At 38.4% G+C, this 15,231-nt stretch overlaps 1 protein-coding gene across 1 annotated transcript in view; it reads right to left on the bottom strand.

Annotated features, from left to right (window-relative positions):
* Positions 1-2,232: 2,232 nt before the first annotated feature.
* UBE2J1 (ubiquitin conjugating enzyme E2 J1) overlaps positions 2,233-15,231 on the bottom strand; it is a 54,630-nt gene continuing 41,631 nt past the window's right edge. Inside the window, exons 4-6 of the mRNA XM_042782262.1 lie at positions 9,968-10,097; positions 8,521-8,640; positions 2,233-2,511 (exon numbers count right to left, since the gene is read on the bottom strand). Of these exons, the coding sequence (XP_042638196.1) occupies positions 2,233-2,511; positions 8,521-8,640; positions 9,968-10,097 (529 nt within the window). The remainder of the gene's footprint in view (positions 2,512-8,520; positions 8,641-9,967; positions 10,098-15,231) is intronic.

Here is a 15,231-nt window from a genome sequence, read left to right as displayed (position 1 = left end):
TTTTCTGGGGACTTGCTTCACATGGGGTTTAACACTGGCCCCAAAGATTAATTTTGCTCATTAACTCCACAATGTCAGACTGACAATTTACAGATTTTTAGGGAGCATATGTAAGGTGAAAGGGACCAGGTGCTAAAAAACACCCACACAAACTAGAAAGTGGCCTGAAGGTTGAAGGGTGAGGGTAGAGAGGCAAAGCACTGAGAGGGACCTGTACAATCTTCCTGCCTTGATGACTTTTTCAGCACAGGTACACCTCAGGGCAACATGCAACTGCAGATCACAGATGCAGAGGCTGGCTCCAGTGTGACTGAGAAGACGTGAACCTGGTCCTGGAGAGGAAAGACTGCTCCCAGTACACGGTATCTCAGCACAGATTAGGGGAGTGGGGATTTTCTTCTTCTCAGGTGTTAACACTAGCCTGTCTTCCCAGTTGGGTCAGTGACCTCTCGATAGATCCTGGAACCAGTATTATTAACATCCTGTGTTCCAAAGCAAGACTTCAGAATGCATTTTCTCATGGCAATACAATTATAAAATAAAATTATAAAACAGTAACCTATCATTTTCCTGGCATATGAGGTCTTCATAAAGTCCTTAGCTTTTTAGATTTACCAATATCATATACAGAAATAACAGAAACAATCTGTAAACAACTTTGAAATGCCAATTTATTAAAGTATGACAACTATGTATTATGTACTAGTACATATGTTCTTATTATAGATGTAGACATAAAGGAAAACTGGCTATCAGAGAAAACAAATTGCATCTGATGGCTAATAGAACCAAAGTCCCATGTCAGGAGTAGAAATTAAACTTGACTTTAAAATCATTTTACAAATTGTTTCTATTTTGCCCATAAATTCAACTTGTTAAAAAAAACTCTACACCAGGACTTTATGAATCCTTTCCTCCAAGATACAATATGGTTTAACTTTTGTGGACTGGTTTAGAACCTAAAGACCATTTACAACAGTGTTTTGAGTCATTAACAAAAGTAACTTATAAATGCACTTTAGAGCACAACCTCTTTGAAAGCTGGGGACCGCCTATATCTAAAAAATAAATCTTCATTAACAATATCCTGAAAAAGTGCCTTCAATGCTGCTACTGAACATGCTGGAGGCAATGTTTTTCTGTGATTATATTTTTCACCAGCTATTATGATGAAAAATTATCTATTAGAGTCTGTGGAACTAGCTAGCAATAAGTTACATATTGATTTTGCACTAAAAATTGTTTCTTGGGCTTTGATTAGATGGGACAATTCTAAGGTTTTTCTAACATTTATCACTGTTACTTGGGCCCTGAGCTTTTATATTAAAATGGTACATGAAATATTTCAATATTACGCATATTCCTGGAATAATTAAAATGTATAGTGATCACAAGACTAGGCACATAATACATCTCAAAAGATACACAATTCAAAATAGAGAAAACATTCACATCTTCAATCACATAATTTCTGGAAGACAATCAAGAAACTTCCTGGCTTGAATTCTTTCTCCCTTACAGGAAAGGTCTAAGGAGGTTTCTTTCTTTCTTTTTCAATTTTGTGTGCATATTAGGGGCAGGTGATACCTGTGTACCAAAGTGGTTACAAAGCATTATTCTCCCTTCAAGTAACATCCAGTAACAAAGATCTGATTTCATTTCCTCAAAATGGTTGACGGAAATAAACTTTTGTCACTGAAGAACCTTTAGGACACAAACATAAAGTCACAGAAAGGGCAATCTCAGTACGTCTCCTATGAATGACATTTTAAGCAAGGTATTTGAGGGGTTTTACTTTCCCTTTTCAATTTTTCTATCCCTATCTCATTCTACAAAGTAGAAACAAAGTAACTCAATAAATGGTATTGAGTAACCAGTAATACTCAATGGAACTAAAAACACCATCTTTTATGCAAAGAGTGTAAATGGCAATACAGAAAAATATCACAAATTTACATAAATAGAAGCTGAGGCATGAGAAACAACAGTAAGTTATTTCCCTGTAAAGCAGGTTAAATAGTGAGATAAGGGACATTTGACTTCCAGTCCCTTAAACTAGGGAGGACACATTGCTGGACAGTCTGAATGTCTACCTATATTCCTACTGAATTAATGAGGATCAATAAAGGAATGAAGGGGAAATACAAAATAATCTTTTTGTAAACAAGATATACCCAATGGAGAATGTTTAATGAAGCACTTGAGTCACAGCTCTTAAGACACATAACAATGTTATAACTCAAAGTCAAATATGTACTCATTGGCCAGATATATTCGTCGAAATATAAGAGCTGCCAATGCCAAAGTCAGGATGACAATCAGTACAGCTGATCCACCATTATCAGTATGGTTGTCTCTTGGCTGCTGGCCCTGGATTATATCTGGTGAAGTCGATGCCCTTCTTTGACTCTGCTGCTGGGCCCGACGCTGTCGAGGGCTCACAGAGGTATTCTTAGCTACAGGCTGGGTAGGTTGCTGAAAGGATGCTGCTGAGGGGTTCTGTACTCCATGCTAGAAAATTTTAAGAAATTTTGTTTGAAATTCTCAAAGAAAATCTGTATATATACTAGTACAAGAACACACAGAATCAAAAAAATAAATAAATACGGAATCTCAAGAGCACTAAATATGGCTAAGGAAACAACTACCAAGATCTGAGTACTGAGACTCATAACCCAGGAACAATCTGCTCATTGAAGAGACCATGCAGGCACAGCTGTAGCATTTTAAGAGGTGTCCGAAATTCTCACAGGTGTCATACGTGACTTAATAGCTCATTGAATTAAATTGAGTTACAGCTGCCAATTTTGCATCATGCCATTTGAAATCTCCATTCTTCTGACTGATAACCCAACAAGATAAGCATATTTGGCAGAGCAAATGTTCTTAAGGCTTAAAAGGAAATTGGTTCTTAAGGAAAATAAAAAATAGGATGGTGATATTAATCCAGAAACTAGTACAAGCCATTGACTCAACTTACATCTTTTATATTATACATGTAACTTTTTTCCATGGAGGGAGAACATTACCCTATTCATAAACCTGGTCAAAACAGGGGGGAGCCTTATCATTACTAGCCTTGCTTTGCTACTTGTTGATACATAACCCTAAACAAATTTTTTAACGTCTCTAAGACTCAGCTTCCTCATCTGTAATCTTCACTTGTTATGAAGATTAAATGGGATAATGATAAAAAGTGCTTAGGACATTTAAATACTTAGAAAGTATGGTGCAGTGAATTACTTGGTATGGCTTTTCAAGCTATGGTCTTTGTGACTCCCACCAGATTCCTGGGTGGGACCACGCAAATAAGGTATATGGAACTCTGATGTTGGGATTGGTTAGTTTTGTCACTCTGCCAGGCTTAAAATGAGGTCTCCTAGAGGCAGAAGGGGGATCTCACTGCCACCAAGAGGGGAGAGCTGGAGGTGAAGTAGAGTGCGTCCTTACATTCAAGATCCCTGGCGCTGGACCTCCTTGGCAGAGACACCTGGCTGAGATGACCCGATTGAGAAACCAAGAGGCAGAGACAGAGTGGCGGGCTTGCCAGCCCACAGAGCAAGACGAGGAGGCTTGATGGTGGAGTGGGTGTTCCTAGGTTTACCTATCTGCAGAGCTAAAAGAGCTTTGTAACATTTGCCCGAGCAAGGCACAGGCCAGGTCGAGAGGCCAAGGGCCAGAGAGGTGAGCCGAAGGGCATAGCAGAGGGGAGACTGTCCTGGTTGAAAACCTATATCTTGAGTACATTTCCTGAACCTGAATTGTAGCCTGTTACTTCCCTAATAAACTCTATAATCTTGACTCTTGTCTATGAGTTGTGTGTGGCCATTTCAACAAATTATCAAACCCAGCACAGAAGTAGCAATTGCCATGGGAGGGATGGCTGGTGTCAGAGTTAGTAAAAAGGCTGAAGGGTGGCACTATGTCTGGCCTCATAGGAATAATCAATCCTTGGGCCTCATAGGAATAATCCTTGGGATGCTGATGGTGACTATGTCTCCCCCTCTTGAGGTTGGAGGAGGTCAGAGGATGCCGCCTTCATGCACTTTTTGCAGAAAGGCAGGTTTTCAAACCTTTATTAGTGTGATAAATACATTTAGAAAACAATTCCTTAAAACACTGATTTCAGAAGATATTTTTGAACATTCATGTAATGGATCCACAATCAACGCCCATGGAAGGAGCAGTCCAAAAATCAGACAATGTATTGCATTGAGCAAATCTGCAGCAAAAGGCCTCTGTACAGTGTTAAAAAGCAAAGATGTCACTTTGAGAATTAAGGTGAGCCTAATAGGAGCTCTGGTAGCATAGTGGCTAAAGCACTTGACTGCTAACCAGAAGGCTGGCGGTTCAAACCCACCAGCTACTCCTCGGAAGCAAGGTTGGGCAATCCTACTTCTGTAGTGATACTGCCTCGGAAACCCAAGGAGGGGTCGCTATGAATCGGGGCCGACTCGACGGCACATAACAACAACAACAACAACCCAAGCCATGGTATTTTCAGTAGCCTCATATGCATGCAAAAGCTAGACAATGACTAAGGAAGACTGCAGAAGAGTTGATGCCTCTTAGTTATATTGCTGGTGAAGAACACTGAATACACATCGTTCTGGTTACCTAGTGCTGCTCTGACAGGAATATACCACAAATGGGATGGCTTTAACACACAGGAGTTTATTCTTTTAGTTTAGAAGCTTTAAGTCTGAGTTCAAAGTGCCAGGCTCTAGGAGCTGGGTGAAAACCCCTCAATCTTGGGCTTCAGCTCTGCCTCCTGTTCCTGGCCCTGAAGCCAGAAGCTTTTCTTCACTCAGACAGCTGCTGGCTGCTAAGGCTGACAAACTCAAGGTCAACAAATAAAACGGCATAGTCCCAATATTACCAAACTACATGGCAGGCCATTAATTCAAGTCCATTGAAAGTCCCAAGGTCGGCAGAGCATGGCAGGCTGCTGAACAATGACATGGCTACATGCAGGGTTCAAGTGTGCCATAAGCTAGAGACCATTCCCAAAGGCTGCTTCTTATATACAGGAAGCAGACCACAGCCCTAAGGTAGCTACTCAGCTGCTCATAGTAGATTCCACCATGGAGTTGATTAGCAGTCTCATCATTGGAAATACTACATCCAGCTGCCCAGCCACTCAACCAGGCCCAGCCAAGTTGACACACAAACTTAACTACCACACACATGGACTGTCGGAAAAGCAAACAAATCTGTCTTGGAACTAGTACAGACAGAATGCTCCTTAGAAGGGAGGATGGTGAGACTTCATCTCGTGTAATTTGGACATGTTATCAGGAGGGGGCAGTCCCTGGAGAAGGACATCATGCTTGGTAAAGTAGAGGGTCACTGCAAAAGAGAAGACTTTGAGTGAGACTGACTGACACAGTGGCTGCAACAATGGGCTCAAACAGAGCAACAACTGTGAGGATGGCACAGGACTGCTGTGTTTCATGCTGTTATACATGGGGTCGCTAAGAATCAGCTCCATGGCACCTAACACATACACACACACGCACTTAATGAAATATTTGCATAGCTACAATGCTTAATTGGATTCCTGTATTTCAGATACCTTATGAGTAATACATCACTGGCTAAAATCTAATGTTTTGATATGATAAAATTCTAAAATTTTTCCTACTTAAAAGAACCACAGTCAGTAAGTTTGAGTCCCTAGTAATATGTATCAATTTTCTTTTATAAACTAAAATACCCAGCATCTGTGAGAATTTTTTTTTAATACAAAAAGGTATGGGTTATTCAAAACCTCAACGGGAAGATGAAAAAATCTGATAGACTGTAAGAATATAAAACTATCATCAGTATTTTTCCCATTTCTACATAACTAAAAATTCTGCATCAAAAAGCAGCAGATGGCCTGATGTTATCTGTATTTAGACTTTTGCCAATCTCTTTCCCCGTCAAGGCTGAAAAAACAAAAAACTGTAGCTTATCTGGGATTTGATGCAAAACATCTTGGTGTATCTATATTACCTTTACATGTAAAACAGCCACCCCTAGTCAAACTCAGGTTTCAATTACTTTAGGAGTAGTCAAATTACATAATCAGGCTCTGAGATTATTTATATGTAAATATAACTATAAGTTTAACTTGCAATTGTAGACAATTTATTGCTTGTCAATGTTTTAACCAAAATTGGTCTTGATTAATGATGTATAGTCTATGAAAATAATTCTAAGTTTTATGTACTTTAAAATCAAAATAGAAAATACTACAATAATGACATTTTTTATTATTATACATGTTAATTAAACTTCTTGGTTTCATTACTAGTATTACTAATACTGTTTTTAAAGTGCCAATCCTAAGATTCATTCAGTCTGTCAACAAGTATGTATTGATCATCTACTATGTACTAAGTGAGGCACTAGGGATAGAGTGGAAAAGTACAAAGAAAGCCCTGATCCTCACGGAACTTACCTTCTGGAAGTGAAATTGGCAAAAAATAATAAATTACAACTGGCATAAGTATAAACTGGAATATATAACAGGGGGACTTGATATAGTGAGATTTAAATTACACTAAAGACATTTAAATTCATCATAATATTAAGACAGTGCCCTAAAAGGTGAGAAAAGATTACCACTCTCCTTTGTAATAAGATGGTTCTATTCTTCTTTTTAAAAAAGTATTAAATAAATAATTAGGATGCTAAATTTGGAAACTCAATAAAGATAATTCAACTTTAAATTTAATTCACTGTATTCCCTACAATTGATAAAACTACATTTGGATCATGTAAAAACAATTTAAACTCATCAGTATATACTTTTTTCTTGTACCTCTGTCTCCACTGTCCTCCTACCACTTCCCTCAGAGCCCCCCTCCTGCTTTTCTCCAACATACTTTTCTCTCTCCATTGAGTAGGAGAGAGCTCCTCAAGACTCTACTGGGGTCCCACTTTAAAGGAGGTTATTCCCGAGTAAAAGGAGCTCTGGTGATGCAGTGGCTAATGCTAAGTTGATAAGCAAAAGGTCAAACCCACCAATCATTCTGCAGGAGAAAGATGTGGCAGTCTGCTTTTATAAAGATCATGGCCTTGGAAACCCTATGGGGCAGTTCAACTCAACAGCAATAGTATTTCTGAGTCAAGGGAAAATTTGTATTTGCCCAGCTTCTATGTCAATTTTCCTGACACTTTAGCATCCTCCATAAACTGGAAGGGAAATAAAAAGATATGGTTCTCAACCAAGCAATTTATCACCAAAAAGACCCCAAAAGACAGTTCATCTTTCTTCCTTTTTCAAAAAAATTTTTATTGTGATTTGGATGAAAATTCATAGAGCAAATTCATTTTCCATATAGCAGTTCATACATAGACAGCTCATCTTTCATATGTAGAAAGTTCTACTTTTCCTTATAATTCTTATTATTTAGCACTGACTCGTTTTTTTAAAATATGTCTCTCTGATGACTTTTCACTCACTGTCATTGAGTTAACTCCAACTCACAGCAATCCCCATTGAGGATTTCCAAGGCTGTAAATCTTTATCGAAGCAGACTGCCTCATCTTTCTTCCATGGACCAGCTGGCACTGACCTTTTGGTTAGCAGCCAAATGCCTTAACCACGACACCACCAGTGTTCCTTTCTGATGACTTAAGACCACCAATTTCTTAATAGGCCAGGATACAACTAAAAACACCCATAGTATTCATTCATTCATTCAATAACTATTTTTTGGGCACTTAAGGAGCTCTAGAGGCATAGTGCCTAAGGCACTTGACTGCTAATCAGAAGGCTGGCAGTTCAAACCTACCAGCCACTCCTGGACGGAAGGTTGGGCAATCTACTTCCATAGAGATACCGCCTCAGAAACTCAAGGAGGTGTCGCTATGACTCGAATTGACTCAACAGCACTGAGTTTGGTTTGGTTTTTGGTTTTCCTATGGTTAAGCCAGCTTAGAACATTCTGCAACGATAGAAATATTCTACTTTTCTGCTGTCTAATATGGTAGCCACTAGCCACATATGGCTATGGAGCATTTGAAATATAGTTAATGTGAATTTTTTATTTAGTTTCATTTAGATTTAGATAGCTACATGTGGCTGGTGGTTACTCATTAAACAGAGCTGATCTGAAAGATCTGCAACTTTCAATAGGCCTTTATTAAATCATTGTATTTTGATGCAGTTTAACAAAGCTGTCAAAGATGGTGTCTATTTAGGAAGTGACTAACATGCGTATTTTATTTTATTTGGAGTACAGCATTATATTGAAACTAACTTTTCAAAGAATCACCGAATTCTGGAGGGGTAATGGGACTTCTTAAAATTATTTACCCCAGCCCCATTTAATAGGGGGAAAAAAAAACACAAAGAGGCCCAGGAAGGATAAATAACTTGCTCAAGAAAACACAATTTACTAGAAGCCATCTGTTAGGAGAACCAAAATTTTCAAATATTTGATCTAGGGATCTTCTCTTATGCCAAATAATGACAATAATATAGATACACAGACACACGCACATATATAAAAAGGACAAGAGCCATACCGATGTACTGGCAGAAGCAGCCTGGAATGTTGTAGATATATCATCTTGTAAATCATTTAGTGAAAAAGAATGGTTTAAGTCTGACTCAGCAATAGTCTTTCCAGATGAATTGACTTCTGCCTATAAAAAAGACACACCCAAGAACAGTGTTACCAAAAGGAATAGTACAAAACAACCCATAATCTATTAAGTTTCTTCTCTTAGATTTATTTTAATTGTTAGTTTACTATCTATTACCAATCAGTAAAGCACTGAGCACTCCTACATCCCATGACAGCTATCCTAGGAAAAGGACAGCCAATCCCTGTTCTGAAAGAGCTGTTCCTGGAGAGTCAACACCAATACCCATAGTTCACAAGCCACATTCCAAAATCCAAAAATCACTTACAACTAAAAATTATTTTGTAATTTTTCAGACAAAGCCCAACATTAACTGATATAATGCTAATGACAGTCTTTATCCTATGTTAGTGTACATATTCCCAGGTCAACTGAGAAAATATCAATGTGGTTTGATATTACTGTCATAGTAGTCAAAGAACATAATCCCACTACAGGTGTCACTAGATGGTATCCAAACCAAACGCAACCCCTTGCTATTAAGTCAATTCTAATTCACAGCAACCCTATAGGACAGAGTAGAATTGCCCCAAAAGGTTTTCAAGGAATCTTTATGGAAGCAACTGCCTCTTTTTTCTTCCATGGAGCAGCTGGAGGGTTTGAACTGCTGACCTTTCTTTTGGTTAGCAGCCAAGCACTTAACCACTGTGCCACCAGGGTTCACTGAAGGGCATATGTACCACATTTTCTAAAATACAAAAAAAATCTGATGTACAAAATACATCTAGAATCAGTATTTTAAGATAAGCAATTGAAGTGCTAGAAGGAACCTTAGAAGTGAAGATGGTGAGACTTCATCTCTCAATACCTTAGTCATATTATCAAGATGGACCAGTCCCTAGAGAAGGATATCAAGCTTGGTCAAGTAGAGGGTCAGTGAAAAAGATGAAAACTCAACAAGGTGGACTGACACGTGGCTGAAACAACGGGCTCAAGCACAGCAATGATTGTGAGGATGGAGCAGGACTAGGTGGTGTTTGATTCTGCTGTATACAGAGTCACTGTGAGTCAGAACAGACTAGATGACACCTAACAACAATAATCTTTACATACAATAGGAGTTTTCAGAAAGAAGAAAGTAGCCCATATCTATTGAGCACCTCTTCTTCTGGCCACTAAAATAAAAGAGAAGGAAAAACTTCTTCCAAGAACAGGACCCAGAGGGACACTGTATTCCATAGTCCAGTTTTTAACCACTGTGCCATAATAGCTTTCTGAACATATATTATTACTCTTTAATAAAAGTTATTTTAAAAAACCTTATTACAATAGAGCTATACAGCTTTCCTTTCTATGTAATTACAATTTGTTTATGAATTTATAATACCTTAAAACTGATTTGTCTAGCCAGTTCCTTGGCCTCTATGTCAGCCTGGCTTGAATCACTTCCAGATTTTAAAGGCAACAGGACATCCTTCATGGTGGAGCCACATCCCTCACAACAGAAATCTTGTGACCTGGTAGGAAATAAATCAAACAGCTGAATGCTAATTCCTTCTTCCAGAGACACTCAGATACTGAATAAATGACATTGGACAATCCCACATCACACTTACCCATGTTTTAAGTTAGAAAATTGAGGCAATAATTACAGTTCGGAGACAAATAGTGAGGCTGGTGTGGAAAAACAAAATCTAAGGCTTAGATTCCAATTTTTTCCCCCTGATAAACTAGTTAAAAGAAAATAACCTTTAGATCTACACAACGACAAAATATATATATAAACTGTCTATAACAATGTTCTCAAGATCATACATAACGAGCCTATTTTAAGTCAGTGTGAAAAACTCCATTAACAAACTCAATTATCTTTGTTTTATCAGGAATATACATAAAGCTGTAACAAAGCCAGTTAAAAATAGAATTTACTTAAGAATTAAAACTGTTAGAGTAATGCTTTGGAACCTAGTTTTTAATAATGGACATTTAGACATGACAATGGATTTTTAGATATGAACAAAAGACAAATAGATAAATTAGACCTCATCAAAAATGTAAAATTTTTCCAAGTTTTTAATCAAAGGACATTATCAACAGTGTGAAGACAAAACCTATAGAAAGGGAGAAAATATTTGAGAAGCATATATCTTGTAAAGGTTTAATATACAGAATATTATAAGGAATTCCTACAACTCAACAACAGAAAGACAAACAATCCAAATAAAAAATGGGCAAAGGACTTGAATTGGCATTTCATCAAAGAGGAGATAAAAATGGTCACTAAGCACATGAAAAGCTCTCAGCATCACTAGTTACTGTTGTTAGACACTGTCGAGTCAGTGCAGATTCACAATAGAACAAAACGCTGCCTCGTCCTGTGCCATCCTCACAGTCACTGCCACGCTGGAGCTCATGGTTGCAGCCACTGTGCCAACTCATCTCATTGAGGGGCTTCCTCTTTTTCACTGATCCTCTACTTTACCAAGCATGATGTCTTTCTCCAGGGACTGGTCGTGCCAGTCCCTTATGTCCAAAATACATAAGACGAAGTGTTGCCATCCTTGCTTTTAAGAAGCATTCTGCCTGTACTTCTTCAAAGACAGATTTGTCTGTTGTTCACTAGTTATTAGGAAAATGCAAATCAAAACCATAATGAGATAGCACCTCACCCCACTGTTGTTGTTGTTGTTGTTGTTGTTACGTGCCATCAAGTAGGCCCCAACTCATAGTGACCCCTCCTTGGGTTTCCGAGGCAGCATTACTACGGAAGTAGATTGCCCAACCTTCCTTCGGAGGAGTGGCTGGTGGGATTGAACCACCAACCCGTTAGCAGTCAAGTGCCTTAGGCACTATGCTACCAGAGCTCCCCCACCTCACTGGGATGCCTCAAAAAAACCAAACTCACTGCCATTGAGTAGATGATGACTCATAGTAACACCTATAGGGTTTCCAAGGCTGTAAATCTTTAAGGAAGCAGACTGCCTCATCTTTCTTCCACAGAGTTGCTGGTGGGTTTGAACTAGTGACCTTTTGTTTAGCAGCCAAATGCCTTAACCACTGCACTACCAGAGTGCCTCTTACTGGGATGGCTAATGTCTTAGTTACCCGGTGCTGCTATAACAGAAACACCACAAGCAGATGGCTTTAACAAACAAATTTATTTTTTCACAGCTTCAGAGACTACAATTCTGAATTCTAGGCACTAGATGTAGGGGAAGCCTTTCTCTCTGTCAGATCTGAAGAAAGGTCCTTCTATCTCCTGTACTTCTGCTCCTAAGCAATCTTCACAGGCCTGGCATCCCTCTTCCCTTACCTCTGCTTCTTAGCGTGCTTGATTAATCTTTTCTATCTCAAAAAGGACTGAGTCAAGACACACCCTACACACTGATCCTACCTCCTTAAACATAACAAAGACAATCCATTCCCAAATGGGATTATAACCACAGGCACAGAGGTTAGGATTTGCAACACATATTCTGGGGGGATATAATTCAGAAAAACAGAAAATAACAAGTACTGACAAGGATGAAGAGAAAATGAAACCCACATCTATTGCTGGTAGAATTGTAAAATGGTACAGCTTCTGTGGAAAACAGTATGGTTGTTCCCCAAAATGTTAAACATAAAATTACCTTATGACTTGGCAATTCCACACTTAGGTATATACCCACAAAAGACTTGAAAGCAAAGACTGAAACAGATCTGTGTATACCAATATTCATCACATCATTATTCACAATTGCCAAAAGTCAAAAACAACCCAAGCATCTATCAACAGATGAATGGATAAATAAAATGTGTTTACACATACAAAGAAATATCATTCAGTCATAAAGAGATATAAAGTTCTGGTACATGCTATGTCATGCATGAACCTTGAAAACATTATAATAAGTGAAATAAGTAGATACAAAAGAACAAACACTGTATGGTCCCACTTCTATGAAGTATCTAGAATAAGCAAACATATGGAGACCAAAGTTCATGAGTGCTTACCAGAGGCAGGTGAAAGGGGGAAATGGGAAGGTATTGCTTAAAAAACAAAAAACAAACCCACTGCCATTGAGTCAATTCTGACTCAAAGTGATCCCACTGGGTTTCCAAGGCGGTAAATCTTTACAGAAGCAGATTGTCTCTTCATTCCACAGAGGGGCTGGTGGGTTTGGACAGCCAGTCTTCTGGGTAGCAGTCTGAAGCGTTAGGCACTATGCCACCAGAGCTCCTTGGTATTGCTTAAGGGGTAGTGAATTTCCGTTAGGGTTGATGAAAAAACTATGAAACCTATACTGGTGATGGCTATACAATATGGTGAGTATAATTAATGTCACTGAATTATACGTGTAAAAATGGTTGAAATACCAAATGCTGTGTTATCTATCATATTAAGTAGATTAAGGAAAAAAAAAAAACCATTAACTATTTCCCAAGATTTGTTTATCCACCTTTTAATTTTCCCCCTTTGTATTATACATAGCCAAAACTGCCCCTAAAGCAGAGGAGGAGGAAACAGAATGTTATTTTGCTTCCATGAACAACTGTTTCCCTTGCCATGAGATCAGAAGAATTGGACTAGATGGTACCCAGCCACCATTACTGAACATTTTGATCAAAGATTCTATAGACACATGCTAGTCAAAGGTGGGGGGAGGGGGAAAACGTGGAATAAACTTTTAAAAATTCTCACGGAATCCAGACTTTCTGGAGCCAATGAGGCTAGATGAACTGCCAGAATTTTTGTTGTGAGATGATTTTAAAACATTAAACTAAAAATATTCCCTGAACTCTCCTTTAAACAGAAACAAAAGTTTAGCTTAATTAGTGAAGAATGCCTGCCTTGAACAATGTTTCTACAAGTGTATTGGTATGTTCTGTAAGAATTCCCAGGTATATAGTAGAGCTGACAAGGGACAAAGTTGTAGTCACTGCTTGGTCACAGCCAGTTACCCAGAGGGAGCAAGCAGTTGGACCTGTGGGCTCGGGAGCATAGTCGCAGGGGACATCAAGCTCAATTGGTATAACATACTACACAAAACATTGTTCTACCTCCTACTTTGGCAAGTAGCAACTGGGATCTTAAAAGCTTGCAAGCTGCCATCTAGATGCATCGATGGGTCTCGCCTCATCCAGAGCAAAGAATGAAGAAAAACAAAGATTCATGGAAACAATTAGTCCAAGCGACTGGTATACCATGCAATCCTCAGCCTATACAACTATGAGACCAGAAGAGCTAGATGGTCCCCGGCTACCAATGTCAACCACTTAGAGGGGGATCTATGTAGGAGATCCTGGATAGAGAGAGAGAACAATGCACAACAAAACTCAAAATAATTTAAAAAAAAAAAAAAAAAAGACCAGATTTGCTGGTCTGATAGAGCCTGGTGGAACCACTGAGACTATGGCCCCTAGCTGCCTTCATATCTGGAATTGAACCCACTCCTGTGGCTTCCAGCCAAACAAAAAACAGGCATATGAGATGAATATTTACATTAGGTAGATACACTCCTTGCAGAAATCAATCATGGGAGAACAGAAGGGCTGGGTACGTACAGGGAGACAGCTCAGGCAGCAAGAGTGCATGGAGGGAAGGACACAGGGAAGAGGTAATTACATGGAAGAAGTGGGAAGGGAGCTGTTGCACTGTGGTAAATTGTAGTCAATGTCATGAGACAAAGTGTATGTGAGCTGCTGTATAGAAAGTGAATTTGCTCTGTAAACTTTCACCCAAATCACAACTAAAAAAAAAAGAAAAAGAATGTCTGCCTTGAGCACTGTGCTCTTTTAAAAAGAATCATATGGGATCAAATTTACAACTGTAACCTTCAATATTAAATAGGAAACTTAGAGGAGAAAGCAAGATTATATTAATGGGGGAGGAACAATTCAGAAAAGCAGGATGAGAACGGCTGCATTAACTTGAAAAATGTAATCAATGCCACTAAATTGTACATACAGAAACTGCTGAATTGTTATGTTTACTGTTTATTATATATTCAGCAACAATTAAAAAAAAAAAAAAATCTGGCCTAAAGCTGTGATGTTGTATGAGTAAAGGTAAGTATAAATATAGAAATATATATTGTTAAACTGCTAAACTTTTTTTTATCATACTTCTAGTCCAATAAAATTCAAAAGCCTTAGGTAGGTCTTAAAGAATATGCTATTTAAATTTATAAAATAGCATCAAATAAACAAAAAAACCCCATAAAAGCAGCATTTTTTTTAATAGTGCTTTGGGTACAAATTTACAAAGCAAACTTGTTTTACATTCAATAGTTCATGTATAACTGGTTTCATGGCCCTGATTACCATCCCCAGCCGTAAAAAACTCTCCTCCCCTCTCCTGCCTATGAACACCCCTCCCTGGGCCCCTCTCACCCATGGATTCCTGTCAAAAGCAGCATTAATTAATATTTATTACTGAATATTTATTTCTCCAGAAGCAAGCACTGCTTTCTATATCCCTTTGAGAATCAGCTGTATCTAAATTATTTGCCTCAAAATGGGTCCCCTTTTAACTAAGAAGTCAGATGAAACATAAAACCAAGTGTTATTTCCCAGCCATCCATTACTAGGTATATACCCTAAAGAAGTGAGAGCCATAACAAGAACAGATATATGCACGCCGATGTTCATCGCAGCACTATTTACAAT

The sequence above is a fragment of the Orycteropus afer genome, unplaced genomic scaffold (genome assembly GCF_000298275.1).
Source record: "Orycteropus afer afer isolate SDZICR_OR568_19922 unplaced genomic scaffold, OryAfe1.0 scaffold00011, whole genome shotgun sequence".
NCBI classification, from domain to species: domain Eukaryota; kingdom Metazoa; phylum Chordata; class Mammalia; order Tubulidentata; family Orycteropodidae; genus Orycteropus; species Orycteropus afer.
Note: the sequence above shows the minus strand (reverse complement) of the source record. Positions and strands in the feature narration are given on the sequence as shown.